The sequence below is a fragment of the Taudactylus pleione genome, unplaced genomic scaffold (genome assembly GCF_031769625.1).
Source record: "Taudactylus pleione unplaced genomic scaffold, aTauple2 ptg000136l, whole genome shotgun sequence".
NCBI lineage: Eukaryota > Metazoa > Chordata > Amphibia > Anura > Myobatrachidae > Taudactylus > Taudactylus pleione.
In genome coordinates this window covers 2,832,131-2,856,950 of record NW_028284538.1, presented here as the reverse complement: position 1 = coordinate 2,856,950, position 24,820 = coordinate 2,832,131, and the positions used below count along the sequence as shown (strand labels likewise).

General features: G+C 45.9%; 1 protein-coding gene across 2 annotated transcripts in view; it reads right to left on the bottom strand.

Annotated features, from left to right (window-relative positions):
- Positions 1-3,572: 3,572 nt before the first annotated feature.
- ZDHHC5 (zDHHC palmitoyltransferase 5) overlaps positions 3,573-24,820 on the bottom strand; it is a 64,310-nt gene continuing 43,062 nt past the window's right edge. Inside the window, exons 5-13 of one of the 2 annotated variants that reach the window (XM_088473498.1) lie at positions 14,915-15,087; positions 14,656-14,758; positions 14,395-14,486; positions 12,007-12,139; positions 10,742-10,865; positions 8,472-8,572; positions 7,082-7,512; positions 5,469-5,555; positions 5,056-5,145 (exon numbers count right to left, since the gene is read on the bottom strand). In XM_088473498.1, the coding sequence (XP_088329624.1) occupies positions 5,495-5,555; positions 7,082-7,512; positions 8,472-8,572; positions 10,742-10,865; positions 12,007-12,139; positions 14,395-14,486; positions 14,656-14,758; positions 14,915-15,087 (1,218 nt within the window). In that variant the 3' untranslated portion in view covers positions 5,056-5,145; positions 5,469-5,494. Of the gene's footprint in view, positions 5,146-5,468; positions 5,556-7,081; positions 7,513-8,471; positions 8,573-10,741; positions 10,866-12,006; positions 12,140-14,394; positions 14,487-14,655; positions 14,759-14,914; positions 15,088-24,820 lie in introns of both variants that reach the window. The other variant, XM_088473497.1, reaches the window with a different exon arrangement.

Here is a 24,820-nt window from a genome sequence, read left to right as displayed (position 1 = left end):
GCATTCATACTGCCGAAAAGAGAAGCCGCCCACCCCATCATACGGCAGGGTTGTCCACTGGCTTGAGAGGCAGACATCTAGTGGACCAGGGTTGCTTACCTCGGGGGTTTGGAACTTTTGGGGACCGAACCTTGGCTTCTGGGAAATGGTTGACCCCTGGCTCTGCCCTGCGAACGAAAGGAATGAGAAACCTAGGTCTGGGAGTGGCAACTGACTGTAAGAAAGCGGACTTAGACTCTGCCAGAGTGGCCACTATCTTTTCCAATTCCGGACCGAACAGAATGCCTCCTGAAGATAGAAGGGCTTCCAGAGCCTTCTTGGATTCTGTGTCAGTCCTCCAGGTGTGCAACCAGAGTGCTCTTATGGAAGCAATAGCAGAAGCAGATACCTCAGATGTTATAATCCCTGAATCTATGGCCGCTTTGGAGAGATAAAAAGCTACTTCCTTAACATGCCCAACCAAAGGCACTAAGGTCTCCTCTGTGAGCTCCCGAGGTGAGCCCGTCCTCTAAAGCATCTGCCCATCATCCGACAGCTTTAGCTACCCAAGCCGATGCAAGGGCTGGATGAGCCAGAGCACCTGCATTATCATAAATGGACTTCAGGAAATTTTCTAGCTTCCTATCTTTAGGATCCTTAAGAGATGCAGTGTTAGGTATAGGAAGGAGGGACGACTTAATAAGACAAGTAATATGGGCGTCCACAGGGGGAGGAGACTCTCCTATGCGTTGCGGGTAGACCTGAGTCTATTGGGCGAGACCATGCCTCCGCTAGAAGGTTCTCCAGCTGCGCCGAAGAAGGAAATTCCATTATTGCCTTCTTCTGTCTCTTAAAAGACAGGTGCTTTGGATCAAGGAGGCTCAACCAGGAGAATAGCCTTTACTGCTCTAATAAGAGTTTCTTCATCTACTGGGACTGAAGATGATTCAACGTCAGAAGTAACAGAAGTGCTCGCTTCTCCATCTGAGGATACTTCTGAGTCCAGACCTCCCCCGGATAGAGGAGTTGAGCTCATGCGTGCAGCAGACCTGCGTCTGGGAGCCCTATCTTTATATAGCATTTGCTGAAAATATGTGGACATCTGGGCTAGCCCCTGGACTGACTAAGAAAAAGTCTGCATCCAAGGAGGCTCCGCCACAGGAAGCTGAGGCACAGCGGTGGGGGCAGGGGGCACTGGAGCTGCCAATCGGTCTACAAACTGACATTACCTGCGTTAACCTAGACACCCAAGTCTGCTCCTTAATGGACTCAGCGGCAGAGGTCGCCTGTTGCAGGGCCGTAAAGCAACTGACGCAAAGGCCATTGCGCTCCGGGTCCTGAGGAGAGATGATTTTTTACAGGTGCGCATCACTGAAGCACTCACCTTCTTGGGAGTCTTATTTCAGAACATAGTTATCGTCGCAGAAATCCCCACACACCCAAATGACAATGGAAAAAGGGAGGTAGCAAAAATGGTCTAAAAGTGCGACGCATAAATATACCGAGAGCTGTACTCCCCAACTGCCACGGATGTCCCCCATGTGACCAGTGATTACAGCAGGCACACAGACACAGAATAGTAATACTCATATACACAGACCACTAAATGCATGAAAATATGGGCAATATTACTCAACAATCCAGCTGTATAAGCAGGAAGGAGTTAAATAGACCTCACAAGGCTGTAGGGAGCAAGTTATAAAGGAGACATTGCGAAGGCAGGCGGAGGAAAATGGCCGCTCAGCGTTCAGAGAGGGGAGGATTCTGCCTGGGGATTGCGGTCTCTGTAAGATAAGCGTACCCCAGGAATGGGGTTAATGGCTGCAGCTATTAAGCAGCCTCCAGTTGCACTATAATGCCCTGGTGTCTAGTGGTCGGCGTGGGAGACTGGGAGCCCCCACTAGCCAGTACCGCCGGTGGTCTCCTGCACCGCCGGTAATCAGCCGCGGCACACTGCTCCCTGACTGTAGGGAGCCGCCTAACCTTGTCCCCTGGAAGCGCTGGCTGCGGCTCCGGTGTCAGCGGCCGAAGTCACTGACCCAGGAGTCAGTTCTGCGGCCCTGGCGCTGGGAGGCAGTGGGGACAATTTACACTGACCACTCAGTAGTAAAAAACTATGTTTAAATAAACGAAATAAAATGCGGCCGCCCCCCCCTCCCCTGTAGCTGTCTTTAGAAATACTTCAAAGTCCCACGTGTGCGATCAGATCAGATCATATTAACACTCATGTGAAGACAAAGAAATATCAATATAGTGTTGTGTTTTAAATATATGTATTTTTTAAATAAAACCATCACACAAATTATATACAAGAAAAAGGTGTAACAAAGGCTTATCTGTGATTTTTAGGAAGTGTAACCCTGCACTGGACATCTTATCTGCTAGATTCCTGGAAATTGCAGATTTTATCCAGAATTATCTTCCTCTGTGATGCTGGTATAACATTGTGGATTATCGGATTGTCTCCTTTCTGGACAAGGCGTTCTGGATGAAACCTACAAATTCCATTTGAATTCATTTAGCACTGTAGGGCGCATCACTTTTTCCCTATTCTCCCATATTATATAACGTAGTGGTTAGCATTACTGCCTCACAGCACTGAGGTCAGGAGTTCAATTCCTGGTCATGGTCCATCTGTGTGTAGTTTGTATGTTTTCCCTGAGTGTGTTGCATGGGTTTCCTCTGGGTACTTCAGAAACATCACGGTAGATTCATTGGATTCTAACAGAATTAACACTAGTGTTAGCGAGCGCGAATCCTGGCTCTGCAATTTCGACTAAGGGTTAGGCACTAGGGGGAGGGTTAGGCTGCGGGAAAAGTGGGTTCAGGGTAGGGTTTGAATACTTACCTGCATGTGTCGGGAGTTCCACCATTGCCCGGGATCGCGTACCTAACCCGATTGTCACAAATCTACGTAATAAGGCAAAAGACATAGGTCCAATATGAGTGACCTGCGCCATGCCTTGCTCCACGAATTGTTATGCTTAATCTGTGACTTTTGTAACAATGTCTTTGCGACAAAAGTGCTAATCTACTGCGCCTAGTACACTATAATCAACTTTGTACGCAGTTATAATGTCAATAAGACACAAAATTCTGGAAAAGGTAATGAAGCGCAGGGATCGCTGCCCATGGTGGAGAGTCCATGTTGCGCCGAGGGTCTGGCACCATATGACGCAAAAAAAGCTTGCTTCCTTGGTATTTTACCTTTTCTCATTTTTGAATTTAGGAACACTACCCAAATTTGATGTTGAGCTTTGAGTTGACTGTCTGCATCTATTTTACAGAGGTTCTTTTATTGGAACTGGTGGACGAATATAAGCTTTGCTATATGCTGCAAGCTTATCACACAGTGTAACTATCTCAAGCATCTCAGCGTCTTCTCACTGTCGGTTCCGCGCAGTGTGGCAACCTGCCCAGTGTGTAGCCCACACTCAGCAGCGATTTCTGCACCATGTTACAAGAGGGTAAACAGCAAACAAAAAAAGCAAAATAAATAATGAAAAAAAGGACATGACAGCAAGTATGACAAATAGAAAGTGAAGACAAAAAGCCTGATTCAGCTCGGATCGCAGTTGCTAATATGCACGCAATCGGCAAACTGTTGCGTTCTGGGCAGGAGTATGCACCACAGTGCGCGTGCCGGCCACTGCGATCGGGACTGCGATTGCAGTGACTACGCAGACCCATCGCAGAGTGATTTACAGGAATTGTCATTTGTGGGTGGTGACGGGGGGGGGGGGGGGTGGTTGGCAAAACGCAGGCGTGCCAGTGCAATCGAACGCCGTTGCAGGGGCGTGCATTAGCCACTACGCAGCCTGATAGCGTGCGCTGAAGTTAGCAATTTCTGAGTAAGGTCAGATCCTGTGCAAGTGTATCTGACGCTGCGATGGTACTGGATTGTACCGATGTTTTCGCAGTCTTGCTAAACACTATGGATGTTAGTGGTCATCCCTATGTAGTGCTGTGACGGCAAAGCGATCGCAATGGATTAGCATAATATCGCAGTTAGACTGCGTGCGTAATCGCTATTGCATTCCCAGTTGAGATCCATAATGAATCAGGCCCAAAGTGCAGACAATGAGGATGAGGAAAAGCAGCAGGAGGCAAGCAGAAGAAACAGGAGCCAGTGCCAAGTGGTAGGGATAAATCTCCGTATTTAGGGCAAAGAGAAAGCTTTTAAGGACTGCTATCTACAAATGAATGAGGATGGATACATATAGGTGGAAGCAACGATCATATAGTACTGTATTTGTTACCAATCAAAATACACATACGTTCGCACCCACCTTACAGGTCTCAGAATTTGGTCATTGTTTTATTTATTTATTTTTTTTTAAATGAAATAATAAAAATGAAGGCACCCTCCCTCATTTCTCCATTGTTTGGAGGTGGAGGGGTATTTATTGCCTGCTCCCCAGCTGTAAAATAATATCATATATTCATCTCTTATTTATAAACTTGTGCAGATCATGTTCCTCCTCAGATGAAAAAAAAAATAATAATAATAATAAAATATATATATAAAACATTAAAAAAAAAAAAATGCACCCAACTTCCACGCCTACGTATAAGAAAGCCTTCTGTCCAAAAACCGATCACCAGGTGTAACCTTATATACCACGCTCCCTGTAGCCTGGGCAGGGAATACATGGCATCCCTGGCACTCTGGTGGCAAAAGAGTCCAGATGAAAATGGAGTAAGAAATGGCTGTTTTAGCAATAAAAAGACAGACGGTGCTCAGTAAAAATTCAAAAAATTGGATGTTCTCAGAGAAATCTGCATCCCTGTTAAACAGCCCACCTTCTGGCCCTAAAATTAAATGTGAAATAAAATAAAAAAAATTGTTGGTGGGAAAAGTTTTTAAAACAAAACAAAATAAAAACAAAGAAAAGGAACCCACAAGTGACTCCACAGGAACACGACGTGTGGACACACAGAGGGAGTCCAGCGTTGGCCATTGTTGATTCTCACACTAATAACTTTGGTCACTTTGACCACCTGTGTGTCCAAAAGTTCTCATCTATTCATACGGATATCTCATAAGTAGTTCCTCCCACACCTGATACAGTCTTTACACCTCCGGGACGTGAAGGGCTGACCGGAGGAGAGACAGTAGCTTGGCCATTGCTGCGAGAGTGCACCGACTTTACAGTAGTCTCGTCCCTACAGAGAGACATAAAGGAACATCTCAGAACAAAAACATGGACTGTCGGAGAATAGATCGTTCATGATTGCTACGTTAAGAGTACAGACTAAGCAATTACTTTCATAAATACTTTTCAGAATATTTAAAAAATTAGTTATACTAGCATATAAATCTGGGCCAATCCCATCTGGCCTTTATTTTGACCCAACAAATGGCCTGATTAGGCAACTTTTTGTGAAAAAGATGTGCGTACATTTTATCTAATGGCAAAGAGTGAAAGTTCAATTCAACCCAAAACGTGAAATTCCAAAGTACAACCAGATCCCAAAAATATATTTACCACGAGTCCGGTGTTCAGCACATCCTCTAAACATTCGTCTGATGCAGAGCCCCGCTAGCAGCTGGTTGTTGTTGGCCATCAATCTGCCTGTTTGAAAGAAGACCGGGTAAGCAGGAGTGCAGCAGGCATTACTTGGACTCGCCTCACTCCTGCCATCTTTTCTTCAGACAGGCAGCATGTAGTCCGCCAACAAGAAGCTGCCAGCAGGAGCAAGTGGAGCAGTGACAGTATACATAATACAGGGCTATTGGTATAGGTTTTGAAGACATCTGTCTATCTGTATGTCGGTGGGTATGGGATCCAGACGGTCGGAATGCTGGCGGTCAGAATACAGTCAGCGGCATCCCGGCAGTCAGAATCCAGACACCTGAAGATAAGTATCCTAACCCTCCCCCTATGATTTTAAAAATTATTTCATAATTTCAGTGGACAGTTAAATTAAACAAAAAATATTAAAAGTTACAACAAATACAACTAGTATCAATAGCAATCACAGAATCATTACTGACAGATATATACGGAGCGATTGTAAACAATGGGAATATAATTGTACTCTCATGCTTGTTTCCTCCACTTCAAATTCATACTCCCCTCCTGCAGCTCTGTCCTTACCTATGCCAAGCTTTCATACTTACAGCCTCTAATCTCCTCCCAATCTACATATACTCACCTTCTCTTGGTCACATTCAACTCCCTCCACCACCACTACCGTAGATTTTGCCACCTACTTTGCTTCGGTTCACATAATCCACAATGACATCTAGACCCTCCATAAAGTGTGTGTCCTCCTCTCATCTTACATCCCACCACTTGACCCCTGGACCCTATTCCCGCTCTACTGAAGCCTGTTCTAATCTTGCCCATCCGGCACTGTCACATCCTCCATTAAACTTGCACTATTTTCATCCTCCATTAAGACTTAATCCCGACTCTCTCTCTCAAACTACGGCTCCATCTCTCACCTTCCGTTTGCCTCCCAGCTCCTTGAGAGGACTGTTTCTCTCCATCTCACCCCCCATTAATCTCTTCCCACTCTTAACACTATTCAATGTATTTTCCGCCCCCTCTACTCTAGGGAAACAACCCTTACTAAATTCACCAATGACCTTCTGGGAATTGTGACAGCTTTATATGGCACCCAGAATCAGGCACATTATCTCTTCACAGGGGATGTAGTTAAATAATGGCTATCGGGATGCCAGCGCTCAGAATTCTGGCACCAGCATCCCAACGGTAAGTATTGTGGTTAGGGGGTCAGGTACTAGGGGGAGTGTAAGGCATTAAGGGGTGAGGGTTAGGTTTAGGCAGCGGTGAGGGAGGGTTAGTGTTAGGATACCGACATGTGTAGGTAAGTTTCCTGTCGGGGTGCCGGGTTTTGGACAGCCGGGATCCCGAGCGCTGTACCCAACCCCTTCACAGACTACGTAACAATCACATATGATAATCATTTTACAATACAATAGATTGTGGAAATCAACCATAGTCTGGATGACAGACCATTCGGCCACGACGTTTGTCTGGCTTATGCATGCCTCTGTATTAGGCATTTAATAAAACGCATTTTACCGTTAGTGTGCCATAAAGAAACACTGGAAATTCCTTCTCAAACTCACTTTAGTGTCAGCAAGGGTAGAGCTGCTACATCTGTATCTGCAACACGGTGATGGCTGATCCGAGGCTTGCCATAGCGAGGAGCAATCGGGGGAGGGCAGGCTGGTCGGAGGCGTTCCCGAGCTGAGAGATAGGGTGAGGAGTATCCAGCAGTTTCAGGCTCCGTCTCATCAGACGGGCTTAACAGGCTCTGGTAGGACAGACTTCCATTCTGTGTCTGGTTTAGACTTTTGTATGAAGTGGACGTTGTTCCTTCTGAGGGAAGAGAGGGGAGTGGTGCAGAAGTGCCCATGGCAGAGCGCAGACTGGACGAGCGGGCCGGTGGTGGGTGGCAGGAATCTGGTTCTAGGCTGGGCTCAGAGCGAGAACTTGGGGGGCGAGACAGATCAGATGTTGGCATAGGAGAGTCCTGCAGACTGTCTACACGGGACAGCTGTTTGAAAAGACAAATGCAGAATAAGAAATGTCAGGCTGTTGTGGACATAATGGGCATACATAGAGTAGCCACAGAGGCTTATATAACAAAGCAGTGCAATGTGCGCAAATGTCCTGCAGCTCACAGGAAACTAATACCATTCAATCTGAGCTGTAAAATAAATATGATATTGGAGAGCAATCTCTTAATACATTTACCTGCAAATGATAGAAACAACAGCTGTAACTGATACCATAAATGCTGCCCATAAAAACAATACAGGACATCAAACTCAAGAGTCCATGCCATTACGTGCATGCAGGGAATATCATCACCTAACCAGCACCATATTCCTGTTTGTTAGCCTAGTGCAGTCTTTTCAAAAGTATACATCAATAAATGCAGCAGACTTATACACTCTATTTCCTTTGGCAGAAGCTCCTGCAGGACGGCAGAACTGCGCACCAGAATCTTGCCCCCTATCCGTCCTTCCACGCAACCAACAAGATTACAGGTGGGCATTGCTAACAGTTTGGCTAATTTATTTCAACAACAGGTTTGTATTTTTATTGCCTTATTACACCTTCAACTGGGCCTCTGTATAAAATCAAGTCATAAAATAATATTAATAAAAAAAACAAAAACAAAACTACAGTCCGAAACGGACGTATATTATAGATTACACTAAAAGACTGCTCAAGCTTCGACAAGCTCTGCTAGCTGGGGAAACCACCTTGAACCCCACCATTATCAGACTGCAGCCAGGAGGCGACAGCAGTAAGAAGAGAAACCAATGATACTAGGCAGGAAATTCAAAGTTCTGAACGGGTCTGAGGACTGAGCAGAAATCCATTAGGACCTGTTTTCATCACGGCTTGTTGACTGAGCCATCTCTCTTCTATTTAGGTTGTCAGGACTGCTGGACCTGTGGCTAGGTTGTGGTAACACCTGCAATAAGGTCACACAACTGCACTTACCTTTGAACTGGGAGGAGGAGCACCACTTGCACTACTGTAGCCCGGACGATATCTATACATAGTAGGAGTAGGAGGGCTCTCTGTGCTCAACAGGGAATTATCTGGTCAAGAATCATGGAAAATGAAAAAAAAAAAAATTATATAAAATAAAATGCACCGGAGACATAAAAAAATTAAATAAGTTCATTAGTTAATTACAATCCAATGTAGCATCAGGGTGATATAAAGACTGTACTTCTTAGTACAGTCTTGCATGAGGAGGGAGAATTACTAGGACAATCTTGGTCATGGAGAGGTGTGTGATAATTACCACTACTGACACCCTCAGCCATACTCTCTGGGTGGAACGGCTAGCAATCACAGCTCGTCATGCAGTTTACCTGTGAGCCTAGGAATTTTAGGAAGGCTTGTGACTGTTTAATTGAAGGAAATTGCCAGCACTCTAATGCAGGCCATACATCAGCGCCGTAATTCCCTGATGCTGAAAGGCTACCAAAAACGCCAATCCGCGGACATCGATTATCGACGTTCAGTCGGCAGATCAGGGAAAAAAACAGCATGCTAAAAAACCCTGACTGGCTGACCTCGATAATGTTTTGGTCAGGTTTACATTCAACATTTTGGATTTCCCAGATCCCGGCAGAATGGGGAATTGGGGCAATACATTGTAACTGTATGGGCCCCATAAGTCACTTTCTCCCCCAAACCAACTTCCCTAACACACCATCAGCCTGTTACTATAAGACAGTGCTCTAGGGTTACCAACTTTTTACTTTCAGCTTCCCGGACAGGAGGTGCGATCGGGAGTGTGGCTAAAACAGTAGTAGGGTTATTTATTAACATAAAACAATTACATAATAGGATTTTGTAAAATAAGCGCCTGTATAGTTGCTGGCAGGTCGCTATAGGACTACTTGGCTGTGGAAAGATATTTTGACACGTGGCTGACTCCTGTACGCACAGTAGGGATCATAAATTTCCGTCACAGTAATTCCAGGATGAAGTCAGCTCTAAGCATGAGTTACAGTCTGCAGTGTCCTTATCCTATTGACAAGGATATTGTTAGCTTTTTGTGTGTCCCATTCAGGCTAAGCTATATGACAATACTTTGTACATGTCTCTTGGTATGCTGTCCGCAAACCTGGGACAGGGCATTTGTAGTAACTCTCTGACAACGCGTTATATCTGTTACATGGATAATTGCGTACATCAAACTATTATGCAGGAACAGCATATTATATTGCAGTAGTCAAGGATCTGTTACCAGTTATTTACATTGTCCATAAAATGCAGGATATCTTAATCCATAAGTTTAAGAATAGTGAGTATTCACAATAAGATGCTTTAATGTTGCATGCACTCAATTTGCGCCACCCTGGCAGCTCACTATAAGTGTTGAGGTAACTGAGCAGATAGAGATGTCCAGGTGCCAATGTTTTGGAGCTTAACTCATGGGTGCTGTTCCCTCTGTCTTTGCATGGCATGTTCCCTCTGTCTTTCCATGGCATGTTCCCTCTGTCTTTGCATGGCATGTTCCCTCTGTCTTTGCATGGCATGTTCCCTCTGTCTTTGCATGGCATGTTCCCTCTGTCTTTGCATGGCATGTTCCCTCTGTCTTTGCATGGCATGTTCCCTCTGTCTTTGCATGGCATGTTCCCTCTGTCTTTGCATGGCATGTTCCCTCTGTCTTTGCATGGCATGTTCCCTCTGTCTTTGCATGGCATGTTCCCTCTGTCTTTGCATGGCATGTTCCCTCTGTCTTTGCATGGCATGTTCCCTCTGTCTTTGCATGGCATGTTCCCTCTGTCTTTGCATGGCATGTTCCCTCTGTCTTTGCATGGCATGTTCCCTCTGTCTTTGCATGGCATTTCAGTTCAAGTAATGGTCGAACGGACCAGGAGGAGGTGGGACTGAGAAAAGGGAGGCATGGACAGAGAAGAGATTGAGGGGCCGGGCTGGCTGACATTCTGGATTCCAGACACAACTCATCCGGGATTGCTAATGCTCCGGACAGATGTCCTGATTTCCGGACAGTTCGGAGCAACCCCGGATGGGTGGCAAACCCACAGTGCTTATGTTCTATACTCCCTTCACTGCCTTGGCTGACTCTATAACCTGGTGACATGCAAATATTAAAGAAAAAAAACAACAACTTCTAGTAGATTTTAGGCATGATAAAAATCTATTATCTAAGAAATCGCTGAGTCAAAGCATTCTGGGATATAGATACCGCTTCTTATTGTCTGTATGCATCTCTTTATGTAACTTACCCTCTCTTTCTCCCAGGCTTAACTGGCCCCTCAGTCCTGTGTAGCGACTTAAATCAGGTTTCGGTGGGGGCGGGGGTTCTGCGTCTGCTGACTGAGATTCTGTCAGTTCCAGACTGCTCCGAGACTAGAAAGAGTAATGTGTTAAAGAGTAAAAGAAGTGTTTGGTTATGGATGTAGCAGAAGAAGAAAAAAAAACTCAAAAAACATTAAAAATTGTATAATTTTAATTTAGCACAAAAGAACCTATGCTGCAATGTACACAGCAAGTGTCATGTACAATAACCCTGACCAGGCGGCAATGCTGCATGGGAAACGAGAGACAAAAAATACTAACGTTTGATTTGCACCTTCTACAACAATTTTCTAAAGCTTTTCAGTCAGAGCCTTAAGGCAGTGATTTACACATTCTCCCGTGCTGTGCCAATACTTTTCAGGGGAAAAAAATTATTGATATAACTATTCTTAGTCATGATAACTTCTGTGCTTCAATCCATGAGCTATGAAACACTGCTGCAGGTGTGTGGGATGCTAAACCTGGTTTACCTATGACACTGTAGCACAGTGATTCACAACCTCGGTCCTCAAGGCACAGATGGTTAATCAAAATAACTGAGGTACTAATTAAGTCACCTGTGCTCCAGTATGGCTAGCCTCAAAACCTGGACTGTTAAGCTGGCCACACACTAGCCCAACTTACATCCAACCAGCCAACTTGTTAATTGGTTGGAGTGAAAATCTGGTAATGTATGGGAGTAACTGATGATCAGCAATTTGCTCCTAAATGTCAGAAAACAGATGAAAATGGTCGGTCAGACAAGTTTGTTAAATGTTTGATCTAAACTATTTGTTCAAACAACAGTTTTTGTCCATTTTCCAGCGTTTGGGAGCAAATTGCTGATTGTCATTTACTTTCATACGTTACCAGATTTTCATTCCAACCAATCAACTAGTTGGCTGGTTGGACAGATAATCTTTAGATGTGTGGCCAGCTTAAGTGTGCCTTGAGGACCGTGGTTGGGAACCCCTGCTGTAGCATATCAGCTGGTGAAGCAATGCCTATAGTTCTCACAGCTGAAGCTCCCCTGTGCGAAAGGAAAACCACATATCGCAGTACATATAATCTGTCACTGGAGAGCTTAATACAGAATAATAGACTGCCAAATGAGAGATGGACCCCTCATGATTCCCTGTAATGTGCTGTATTTGCTTCTGCTGTGATGGAGGCTCTGTGAAGCAACATCCTTTATATACTTCATGTACTGTACCTGGTAGTGTTGAAGAGGGCTCTGTACACCGTTATCCAATATTTTAAGGCCAATCTGACTCTCTGATATCTCTGGGCGCAAAAATGGAGGCGACAGAGAGAGAACGGGCTGGTTACGATTGCGCTTTATGTATCTGAAAAAGAAATAAAAAAAGATAACAATGCTAATAATATCAGATAACAACAATCACGATAACAGTGGACAAGCTGAAATCAATCCACAATACATGTTTGGCAAATTTAGTTGAGAAGACAGGTTCATGTTTAGCAATAACTTTCCTACTTAGCGCCTTCAGATTGTTAAATATACTCCCTGGTAGAGGTTATCTAAGGGTAACGATTAGTGTCCTGTATACCATCATATGCTGTATTAAATTGCATGTGATGCACACCCACTATCTTGTCAAGGAATTATAAGGAGTAAGTAAATCCACTACTAGACATGAACTGTATGGGGGAAGGGCGGTGTGTTTCGCCATTGGATATAGAGATTGTAAGTATTTCTATATAGAAAGATATGTTTTCTAGTTAAATGCATATGTTTTGATGAATTACTAGTAGTTGTGGCAATTACCAGATACATCCAATAATGCTCCCTCATTGCCAAATGCTTGTGGTAGAAGTTTTACTGAGTCTGATCCACTACGGATCGCTATTCCAATCACAGCTCTGTACTCAAGCTGCTTATGCATTCACACTGGCTAATTTAAGCACGCCCATCCAACGGCATTCATTAGTGCACCACTGCGATGCACATGCAGTAAGCAACAATCGGCCATATGCGTACGCTTTAGCAATATCGATCTTCAATGAATCAGGCCCACTATACGATCTATTGTCCGATATATCAGACTGATGCAGATCGGAACAATATATCGTACACATCGTATAGTGTGCATGTCCAATCCGTCATTCCCGCCATCGGTCATTGTATCATTCCATCTGCTGTGCTGTACACCAGATAGGAAGATTCCACTGCCGGTATGGTGTTGTTACAAGCAGCATATAACAATACATTGCACCATCATATAGCGGATTGTGTATGGCGATGCGATGTATCGTTACATCGCAGCATCACACAGCCATAAGGTGTGTACCCAGCTATACTCTCCTGCCTCTCCTTCCTTCACTTCACATATATTCTCTCTCCCAGGTACATAGGTAACTGTGTAGAAAACGGTGCCATCAACCAACAGCAACCACCATATTGTAGCTGCTATTTTGTAAACACAGTAGGAGTTGTATAAACAGATAACACCCCCATATTATGACTGAACAAGTATTGATAGACAAACCCCTGTAGTAATGCACCCTGGCCACTGTAATATGTCCCTTTCTCTGTGCTTTCTCCATACAGCTGCCCTGTATATAAACAAGATCCCAGGCACACTGATTTATAGCGCTGTATTATTACTCAGGTCAGAGTGACACTGCCATATTTACCTGTAACCTTGGGGACATCATAATATGCGTTCCTATGTAGGAGTGTGGCTTTGGCTTGTGTAAATGCACTTATTAATGTAGGGTATGTGAGCTAGAAGTTCAGGTCAGCGAAGCCACATATTATACATCTATTCACATGTAATAAACATACACACACACACATATATATATATATATATATATATATATATATATAGTACTGCAAATAAATCTGCTGTACACATATTAAAACTGCATAAATTACACCCTCAACACATCTTTACAGCTTATGGTTATGCGGCCCATACACGGTGCGATTTTTTGCACGATATGGCCGATTTAGATCAATCGTATCGACCAATCGTGTACGGCTTTGTACGATTACAATGACGGTGCGCGTCCCCACCGTCGTAATTCTGCATCGTAGATCTTATGGAAAAGCGGTAAGATTTCGACCTATCGTGTACGATGTGATACTTTACGCGTATGCTCGTATGTACAATCATGTACACCATTTGACAAATCGTATAGAGGATTTCAAGGGAAGAATCCCAAGGGAAATCGTACACGACATCTGAACGTTAAGAAATCGCACCATGTATGGCCGGCTTTTACCTCATTTATCATTCACTATAATCACGGTGACTACAGATTATCCATTCTACAAACTAAAACTCCTACATAACTTATTTGTTTTGAAAAACCATGCAATCTAATCACTTATAATACTAAACATAAACACAAATACAATGGGCAGAATTCAATTGTTTTCGCGGTCCGGATCTCCCATCTAAAGTGACGGAAGATCACGGGCCGCTATTCAATTGTTCCAGCTTTTCGCGCCCAAAGTGGTCGGGTTTAGCGACCGGGAGGGGGGAGGGAGAGGGAGAGACCTATTGATCTTACCCTAGGTTAACAGACTGGTTGACTGTAATGCAGAAATGTTATCTAGATAAAATGAAAATACCTGGGCGGGGAAGAGCTGCACAGCACATGGCTAACGTTTTGACAGCATCCATTGCTAAAAGGATTAACTCCTCCCCGGAACTTCCCGGTAACCTAAGAGTAAAAAAAAAAAAAAAAAAAGAGTGTAAAATGCGGAAAGATACACTACGTGAGAGAAAATGGATTATAAAGACTACAAGAAACAGGATAAAAGACAATAGATAATACAAGACTGCAGCAAATATTATATATATATTATTTGCGATATACAACAGCTTCTGACCTGCTCATTTGTAGTGCGACCTCGGGAAACCAGGACAATATGAAATCCTGTGAGACCAGCGACAGGAAAGAAAAATAGGCCAGCCACGCACATCACTGAAATACTGGAACTGAGTTAAGATATACAAGTGACAATAATGGGAGCCAAAGGAACAGACTGACAGTGTGTGACACTAACAAAATGGTGGAAGTAGCCGGACACAGAAGCACAACACCGACGAGAGGACAGAAGGTACAGATAGATCATTCTGAAAGGATACGTGACAATTGCTGGGATGTCTCGGAGTTGGTCGGGGTGCCCCAATGTGTAGAAAAGGCCACAGATGAAGACGCTCATTATGTGCAATGTAAGAGACACCAGGAAGAGGAAGAAGTAACGATAGTTCCTGCGCCCGATGCAGTTATTTACCCATGGGCAGTGGTGATCAAACTCCTGCAAGCAAAATAAACAGTGAACGGAGTAAAAACAACTGAAATGAAAGTGGCAATTTAAAATAGCAGGTACTAGGCTAAATACTTTTATATCATTTCTGCACTGTATATTTACTGTGACTCCATCCCTTGTATTATTATTTTTTTTTTAATTTTCCCATTTACAGTAATGTAAATATCAAGGGATATATGTAGAAAGTATTCTCTCTCTTCTCCTCAAGTCTTTCATCACGTCTAATAGCTCTCCAGACAATCCTCTAACAATGGCTGAATGATGGGGAGACGGAACGAGGCCATGTGACAGACGTGTGTGACATCACTGGATCAGGATAGGCCGTCACTTGGAGTAGCACCAGTAAGGAAAACAAAACATTGTCCCAGAGTTTGCTCATAGCCTGCACAAAGGGATAATAACTATGTGTAACATGTACACCACATGTGCTGAGCACAATTAATGCTACAGTCATTCCACAAATAAAGCAAAAAATCTATCAAGCAAAAATAAAATACGCAAACATGGACAGCAGTCATGGATGTAAATATCAGACACTGAAATGCACCTGCCAGCTCTGGGCCAGATGGGTTTTCATAGGAGAATGTACAGGTCAGGACGCCTGCTCACTGACGTGCTGAGGAAATGCTGGCTCTGGTCTTACTGACTGCACCCTATACCCTTGTATAGTAAGGCTATCGCCTAGTCGGAAACAGGTCTCAGTTACTGTATATGTTCTATTACGTTATCCTTCCCTTCATCTATCATGCCTTTAATACACTTCTTCATACTCTTTTCAAATGCTGTTGTCTTTAGCACATTACCTTAGCACCTGACCTACGTACACGATGTAGTCAGGACACATACTACAATGGAGGATGAATGGGATGGAGCAGGGCAGTGTTTACATGGCTTACTTCAGTAACTACAGTCATCTTCAAACAGTGTCACAGTCAAAATAAGTCCCTTACAGCGAGGGGATTATGGCACATTTTAGCGGTTTCTGGTGTTTGTATGGAAAGCTGCTGGCTTCATGCAATTGCCTGGGGATACACAGAGCACTAGTAAGAGAGACTTTGATAGTGATGGTCTCTTTAGAGTAGTGTTACCAATCACATGCACCTTAGAAATATATACGGGGAAGAGAGAAGCAGCTGTAAGATGTGTGGTCAGCCTGGGATTCTGCTTTCTTGACAAACCCCTTCTACACCTTACGCTAAAGCTACAAATTCAGACAAAATATAAAGGGCTTGATTCAGAGATGGAGACAGGAGCGCCCGGCAGCAGTGTCTATCGGTGATCACCCGTCTGCCACTTTATGCAAATGTAGTGCTCACCCTAGCACCCTGCACCTGTCACAGCCCTGTGCAATTCCGCTTTCCTGCTTGGGGTGTCGCTCTTTGATCTGGTGCTTCTAGTACAATCTGGTCGGTATCCCAGCAGTTTGTTGCAAAGCGGAGTGTGCTAAAAGCACCAGAGCAGAGAGCGACACCCCAAGCAGGAAAGAGGAACTGCACGAGTTGTGGCAGGTGCATTTCTGTAGCTCAGCCGGACGCTTACCAAGTTTTACATGTAAAGGATTTAATGAAAATGATTTATGGACTATTGGATAATCTGGATCGGTTAAACCCCCCTCCTTTTTCTACTTAGTATGACCCCTCCCTTTCATGCACCTGATTAGTACTGCTAAATTGATTGAGCAGCTGCCATTTTTTGTTTGTTTGGTATGAGTGGCATGAAGGAGCCAGCATTAGTAGGGCATGCTGGTTCTAGTAGTGCTAGTTGGAGTTCCCAGGGGTGACTCCCAGGTAAGCTGGCTCTCAATGTGGATGCATTTATGTATGTGCTTTTATCAGGAGGCCTTACATTTGACAAAATTTATATGTGCCTTTATCATGAGGCCTTATAATTGGTATATTTTACATTTGGGGTGAGCGTTCGGGCGTAAGACCCAGAGGGCTGGTCTGGCTGGGCCCCCTCATGGCATCACCACTTAATACACATAGTTGCTTTTTACATCACATATTATGTTTGTATTTTCTTCATGTAATAATTCACATATATTTTAACCCTTTTTCCAACACACATTAATTAGTCTTACACAGCTATACTTTACACTGCACTGTCACTCTTTTTCTATTTTTCGTGTGATGCCCTGGGGGGGGGATCAGGGCTGGACATTTTTTGGGGTGCACTGCGCCCCGGATGTGAACCCCTTAGTGTCAGGGACTGCTAGAGGCAGAGAAGCCGTGACGTGGCCTAGCAGCTTCCCATGTATTTGCAAATGCATGCAACTAATATCTTTGATTTCTATGACCATATAGTCTTCATATATTGTTGCAAGTACTATTCAGTGTGCTGAGGAACAATAGGGGGTTAAACCCCCCTCCTTTTTCTACATAATCTGGATTGGTGCTGTGGTTTTCATGGAAAATGTTTTTATGTTAACGTTAATCACTGAATAACTTCCGCATTATGATGGCGAGTGTACCAACTTCACACAGCGCTACATTAAGCAGGTGGTGGAGCTGCAGCCGCTAAAGAAAAACAACAATAGGGAAGTTTAGATCTAATGATTAAGTCAAAGAGCACATTGAAAGCAGTGATACACGTTATTTTGTTAGCATGGTTCAACACGAAGCACATTTCTACAAAGTGCTCTTCTATAACTCAGTGTTCCCTTTGCAAAATTGCTCTGCGAGGTAAAGTTATAATGCTGCCACTTCATTTGGACTGTATCAAACATGCCAGGATTTCATTTCTGCTTCTTCCCGGCTTTGTGTAAATAGACGTACTTAGAGGAAAAAGCTGTGCGCCTAAATGCAGACCTTCCCATCCCAGAAAATTAGGTTTGATCATTCAGACCAGTGCAAAGCTAGGCACAGTTCTGCACCTAATACCCATTTATCAAGGAATTCCCTCAATCTGCTCAACTCCCCCCATGGGGCGGTGTACATTTTTACACCCCAAAATACTCTACAATCTTTGTCACAAATCTGTGTGCAAAATAAGGTGTGAGACATCACAAAAGGAAATCTATTGCAGGCTTGCACTATCTGCAGAAACGTCTTATTCGGTGGGAAAATGGAGAATGTGTGTATCATTGTGTTGCTATTATCATGATGCTGTTGTGTACTGTTTATTAAAGGAGTTATTGCACTCCTACGCAGCTGTTTTTTACTGCTTAACTTTATGTCTTCATTAATAAATTGGCAATTGTCTTGAACTACTTTGTTAAGGTCCCCAAAAACCAGCAATCTGAAAACCACAATTGAACAATTTGAAGATTTGTTGCCCGATGTTAGGATTTCCCAATCTAGCAATCTGCGCCCATACATTACAGATCTTTTTCAGTGATTTGCAGATCGATTGCAGCAAACACAGATCTGCCAATCTTGAAAGGTCCATCCTTTTACTGGTAATGGTCTGCAAATCTGCTGGTCATCGCCATACACTAGCAATCTACAGCCCCAATCCATCTGTGACATCCAACATGTTGGACAATCTGATTTACCAATTCCGATCACTTTTTGGTTGCAATTTACGATCTGTGATACCCATAAATTGCAGATTTTATACACAATCATCTGCAAATTGCAGAATTGCCACAATCGATTGCTGATGTATGAGGGCCTTAACACGGGCTGAGGTAATTTGTTTTGCCATGATGTGCACTATATAGTCCAGATGACTGTGTGTAATCTAACTACGGGTGAAGGTGGGGTTCAGGGGAAAAATAATAAAATACAAAAACTGTATGTGGAGCGTACCAACAAACAAGTCACAAAATCATAGGATACAAAAGGAAGATGAAGGCTGAGATGATAGCATCATGAATTAATATTTTATAATACACCTTAGGACTGGAAAGAAGATTATGATTCGGTAAAGGTAATTAACGACAGGTTTTGCAAATAATAGACCAATAAGACACATTGATATGTACCTATACCCTAGGTCTGTGTAAGGTAGGGCTACCATGCTGATGGCACTTACAGATCAGCTCTGTCCCTACCACCCACATAATCTCCTTCTGACTTGTGTGCAGGCAAAGGGAAATTACAATGTGGTGCCGAGGAGTCACAGCACCAAGGGCAGGGTTGCTTTGAGGACAAAAGTGTCGGTCAGACAGCTACTCCGGCCTGGCAAGTACCCACAGGGCGAGACCAGAAAAATATATCAACAAGCCTGCCGCCAGAAATCCGAATGGGGGCAATGCAGTGCAACCACTCTCTAATAGGACACCTACTTCATCCATCACTCCAGTGCATAAACCGAGAGCCTAGGTGAATAGAAACGTGCCGTCTCCACAGCCAGTACAGGAAGGAGGATCAGTGAGTTTAAATGGGAATGGACAGTCATGGTTGCTGACATTGTCTACAATAACGGGTTCATCTCTCATGTCTCCCTCCTTCCACTGTATTTACTTATGCCAAACACACACCAGCGGCAGCTGCACAGAAATGCCGGTCACCAATGGCTGCATTATTAGTAATGCCGCCTACTAATACCACTTTCCTCACCCAGCTTTATTATTCCACCTTTAGAACAACTGTTATTCTGAGACTGCAAGCTCATTTGTCTTTAGCATTTATTGCAAGTCATTGTATGTCATTTGGTTGTCCCCCGGAACCCTCAATATAAAGCCTTGGTTAAAAAGCTGGCACTTTAGAAATATGGGATAATACTACAGGTACTACAATTTGCATAAAAGTATTGCCGAATCCAAGTAAAATGGAGTTTGGGACAATCAGGTGACAAATTGATACACACATAATATGAGATATGGTAAGAACTTACCTTTGTTATCTCTATTTCTACGAAGTCCATAGGGTTCCACAGGATACCTTGGGGTATAGGTGTGACGTCAGTCATCGGGCACCATAGAGTTAAGCTTTCAGCCTCCCAGGATGCACTAGGGTCCCCCTCCTATACCCCGCCCCCGAGCCAAGGCACCTCAGTTAGTTACCAAGCCATAGGCCGGAGGAGGAGAAGGAAGAGAGAGAAAGAAGATCTGGATACACACAAGAATCACACTCTCACCAGAGGGAGACGGAAAAACCGGTGACCAGAACAAAGCCCATCTGCAGCACAGGTGCGACAGGGCGGGAGTCCTGTGGAACCCTATGGACTTCGTAGAAATAGAGATAACAAAGGTAAGTTCTTACCATATATCATATTTTCTACTTCAGGGTCCATAGGGTATCCACAGGATACCTTGAGGACGTCCCAAAGCAGTATCCTTTAAGGGTGGGGACGCTCCTGTGCTGAAAGGAGAATCCGCCGCCCGAAGGAAGCATCCTGAGAGGCGAAGGTGTCAAACCTGCAATACCTCACGAAGGTATGGACAGAGGACCACGTAGCAGCCTTGCAGATCTGGACTGCAGAGGCACCACGTCAAGCTGCCCACAAAGGACCCACAGACCTAGTGGAATGAGCCTTCAAAGAAGGAGGAACCGGCAGACCTTCATGAAGATAAGCTTCAGAAATAGCCATACGGATCCAGGCTGCCAAAGTTTGCTTTGAAGCAGGCCAACCCTTTTTACGGAAGCCATAGAGGACAAACAAGGCGTCCGACTTCCTAAACGAAGAAGTGCGGTCAACATAAGTCCTTAAGGCCTGCACAACATCCAAAGTGGCCTCACCCACTGAAAGACCAGGTGAGTTAAAGGCCGGAACAACTATTTCCACGTTAACATGAAACTGGGAAACAACTTTGGGAAGAAATTCAGGCCGAGTGCAGAGCACTGCCATGTTCCCATGAAAAATCAAGAAAGGGGGTCTACAAGAGAGAGCCCCTAAATCAGAAACAGGTCTGGCCGAAGCTATGGCCAGAAGGAAAACAGTCTTAGCTGTTAGCCATTTAAGATCCACTGAGCCCAGTGGTTCAAACGGCGGTCCCTGGAGAGCCCTCAGGACCACAGCCAAATCCCAAGGCGCCACAGGTGGAACAAAGGGCGGCTGAATGCGGAGAACACCTTGCATAAAGGTGCGCACATCCGGGATTGTAGCAATCCTACGGTGAAACCAGACAGACAGGACCGAAACCTGCACCTTCAAAGAAGCAAGGCGAATCCCATGATCTAGTCCCGCTTGTAGGAAGGCAAGTATCCTAGACAGACGAAACTCCCGTGGTGCATAACCTCTCGGTCGACACCAATGGAAGAACGTATGCCACACGCGATGGTATATCCTCGCGGACGACGGTTTCCGAGCTCGTAACATGGTACGCACCACAGAGCTGGAAAACCCCCTGGACATCAAAATGGCTGTCTCAACAGCCACGCCGTCAAAGACAGCCGAGCCAGGTCCGGGTAAAGACAAGTACCCTGCGACAGAAGGTCCGGTCGTAGCGGCAACCGCAGAGGACTGTCCACGGACAGACCCTGAAGGTCTGAGAACCAGTGCCGTCTGGGCCACGCAGGAGCTATCAACAGGAGCATCCCCCCTTCCTGTTTGAATTTCCGGATTACCCGTGGAAGAAGGAAAACCGGAGGAAACAGGTATGCGAACCGGAACGTCCACCGGACGGACAGAGCATCCACCAGAGACGCCTCTTCGTCTCTTGTGCGAGACCCGTACACCGGCAACTTGTTGTTGTGCCGGAACGCCATGAGGTCGATCTCTGGAAGACCCCACCTGTCCACCAGCAGTTAAAAAACGTCCGGGTGCAGGGACCATTCCCCCGGATGAACGTCCTGGCGACTTAGAAAGTCCGCCTCCCAATTTAGCACTCCCGGGATGAAGACCGCTGATATGGCAGGAAGATTGCGCTCCGCCCATACCAGGATCCGAGACACCTCTACGAGAGCCGCCCGACTTCGGGTTCCTCCTTGCCTATTTATGTAGGCCACGGTGGTAGCGTTGTCCGACTGGACCTGCACCGGGCGACCCTGGAGAACCCGATGTGCCTGCTGGAGAGCATTGAAGACCGCACGGAGTGTGGACCCGAAACTGCTCCCCAGCCCCGAAGACTGGCGTCCGTTGTCAACAGGACCCAATTTGGTATCCAGAACGGACGTCCCTTGCTGAGATGGGCCGTCTGCAACCACCAGGCAAGGGACAAGCGAACCTCCGGGGTGAGCACTATCGTCTGGGACTTCAGAGACTGACGCAGCCCGTTCCACTTGGACAGGATCAGGTGCTGCAGAGGTCTGGAGTGAAACTGGGCATATTCCACCATGTTGAACACCGACACCATGGAGCCCAGTAACCTCATCGCCGAGTGTAGAGACACCCGGCGGCTGTGCAGACAACTGCGCACCCTCGACTGTAAAGCAGAGATCTTTTCCCCCGTCACAAAGTTCCTTTGCTGTCCCGAGTACAATAAGGCTCCGAGGTGCAGAATCCGCCAAGACGGCATTAGAGTGGACTTCTGAGAGTTGATTAACCAGCCGTGCCGTTGCAGTAGGCAATGGTCAGGTCCAAGTGGCGTAGAAGGAGCTCTGGAGATCCTGCCACTAATAACAGGTCGTCCAAGTACGGCAACATGCGGACTCCCTGCAGCCGCAGAAAAGCCGCCATGACCGCCATCACCTTGGTGAACACACGCGGTGCTGTCGCCAGGCCAAAAGGTAACGCCCGAAACTGAAAGTGGTCGCTGCGGATTGCAAACCTGAGGAACTGTTGATGGCGCAAAAGAATAGGGACATGCAGGTAAGCGTCCTGTATGTCCAATGACACCATGTAGTCCCCAGGTTCCAGCGCCAGAATGATGGACCGTAGGGTCTCCATCCGAAACTTCGGCACCCGCAAAGACTTGTTGAGAGCTTTGAGGTTGAGAATCGGACGATACGACCCATTGGGTTTCTGCACCAAAAAAAAAAAGATTTGAATAGAAACCCTGGCCCCTCTGGGAGAATGGAACAGGCACTATAACTCCAGCCTGGAGCATAGTGTGCAAGACCTTCCGCAGCTCCGTGGTCTTGTTCCGGTCTGATGGTAGACCCGTGGTGAAGAATCGAGCCGGGGGTCTGTGCCGGAAAGAGAGGGCTTACCCGTGGGAGACCACCTCGAGAACCCAAGTGTCTGTCGTGGTGACCGACCAACACAGGGCGAACTGCAGCAGGCGGCCTCCCACTTTGGGATCCCCCAACGGGAGGCCCGGACCGTCAGGCCGCAGGCATGTCATCAGGCTTAGGGGCCGGACGTCTGGTACTCCATGCCTGCTTCCGGGGCTTGGCCGATTTCTTGGGACCAGCCTGTCGGGGAAAAGACTGTGGTTTGGGCCTGCCCTGGGCCCTATAAGACCGAAAGGACGATGGTCCTGAACCAGAAGGAACCGCGGCCGACGGGAGACATGCCGATTTGGCTCCCGCCAGCGTGGCCACAATTTTGTCCAGATCTGGACCGAAGAGAACTTCTCCGTTAAAGGGCAACGCCTCCAAACCCTTTTTGGAGTCAGCGTCCGCCTTCCAGGATTGCAACCACAAGGTGCGTCGAGCAGCCACCGCTACTGAAGAAATTCGAGACACCAGTGTACTAATGTCTAAGGCCGCCTCGTTGATATAAGTGGCCGAATCACGGAGATTACCAATCAACTCCGTTTGTTCGGCCGGACAGTCGGAATCAAAGGTCGTCTCCAATGAATCCGCCCAGCGCTCCATCGCCCTGGCAACCCAGCAAATGGCCATAGCCGGCCGCGCTGCCCCCCCCGCAAGGGAATAAGCTTCAGGCAGATCTCCACCTTGCGGTCCGTAGCATCCTTAAGGGAGGACATGGATGGCATCGGCAATGTGGCACTACAGACAAGACGTGTCACATGAGAATCCACCTGTGGAGGGGATTCCCACTTAGCAAAATAATTATCCGCGAACGGATAAGCCACTGCCAGGCGCCTCTGCGGCTGGTATCGCTTGCCAGGCTGTTTCCACGCCTCCTCTAAATGGTCCACTAACTGATCCGAAAGAGGAAAGACTGTGGCGTCACCCTTCACATCCTTAAAAAAGGCATACTTGGATTTAGCAGCTGGGGGAACTTCGTCCTCAATCACCAAGGCTGTGCGGACTGCCCGAATAAGTCCAGGAATATACACCTTGGACCTAGTGTCAGCGTCCTTAGTATGGAGAGGTTCCTGATCGTAAGGATCCAGAATCTCCCCATCATCAGACGTCCCTTCGTCATCTTCATAAGGAGCCGACAGAGACGCCACCGGCCGTTTATGTGGCCGCATCACAGCCTCCCCCTGCAACACATCTGACAAGTGCTGTACCGAACTCGTCAGGGAGTTAACCCACGCCGGCTCCTGAGAAACCGGGAGAGGGGAAATAGGGAGACTGCGGGGTACCACCAATTGTCTTGGGAAACCCTGCATGGGTGATGACACCACTGACTGCTGGGACAAACCCATCTGCGTAAACGCGGGCTGTGGAGCTAACTGGCCCACTAAGGTTGTAAGCGCCTGAGCGAAACAAGCCCAGGGCGGCTCCTGTACCGGTGCTGTAACCGTAATAGGCCGCGCCATTGACAAACACTGCCGGCAGAGGCCCTCCGCGCTACCCTCCCCCTCCGCTAAAGGTACTTTACACGCTGTACACTGTAGCTGGAGAGGAAAATCACTTTCAGACATGATGGTACTAAGTATGTGACCCCTCTCACCAATTGTATTTTAAAGAGGCGAGAGACCACCCTGCAGCACCGCACCGCAAGGGCTTAACAGAAAGATCAGGGACAGTAATAAAGCTGACAGTCAGAAGAAAAGTTACAGGCAGCAGTGCTAGCACAGTCACATACAATGCAAAGA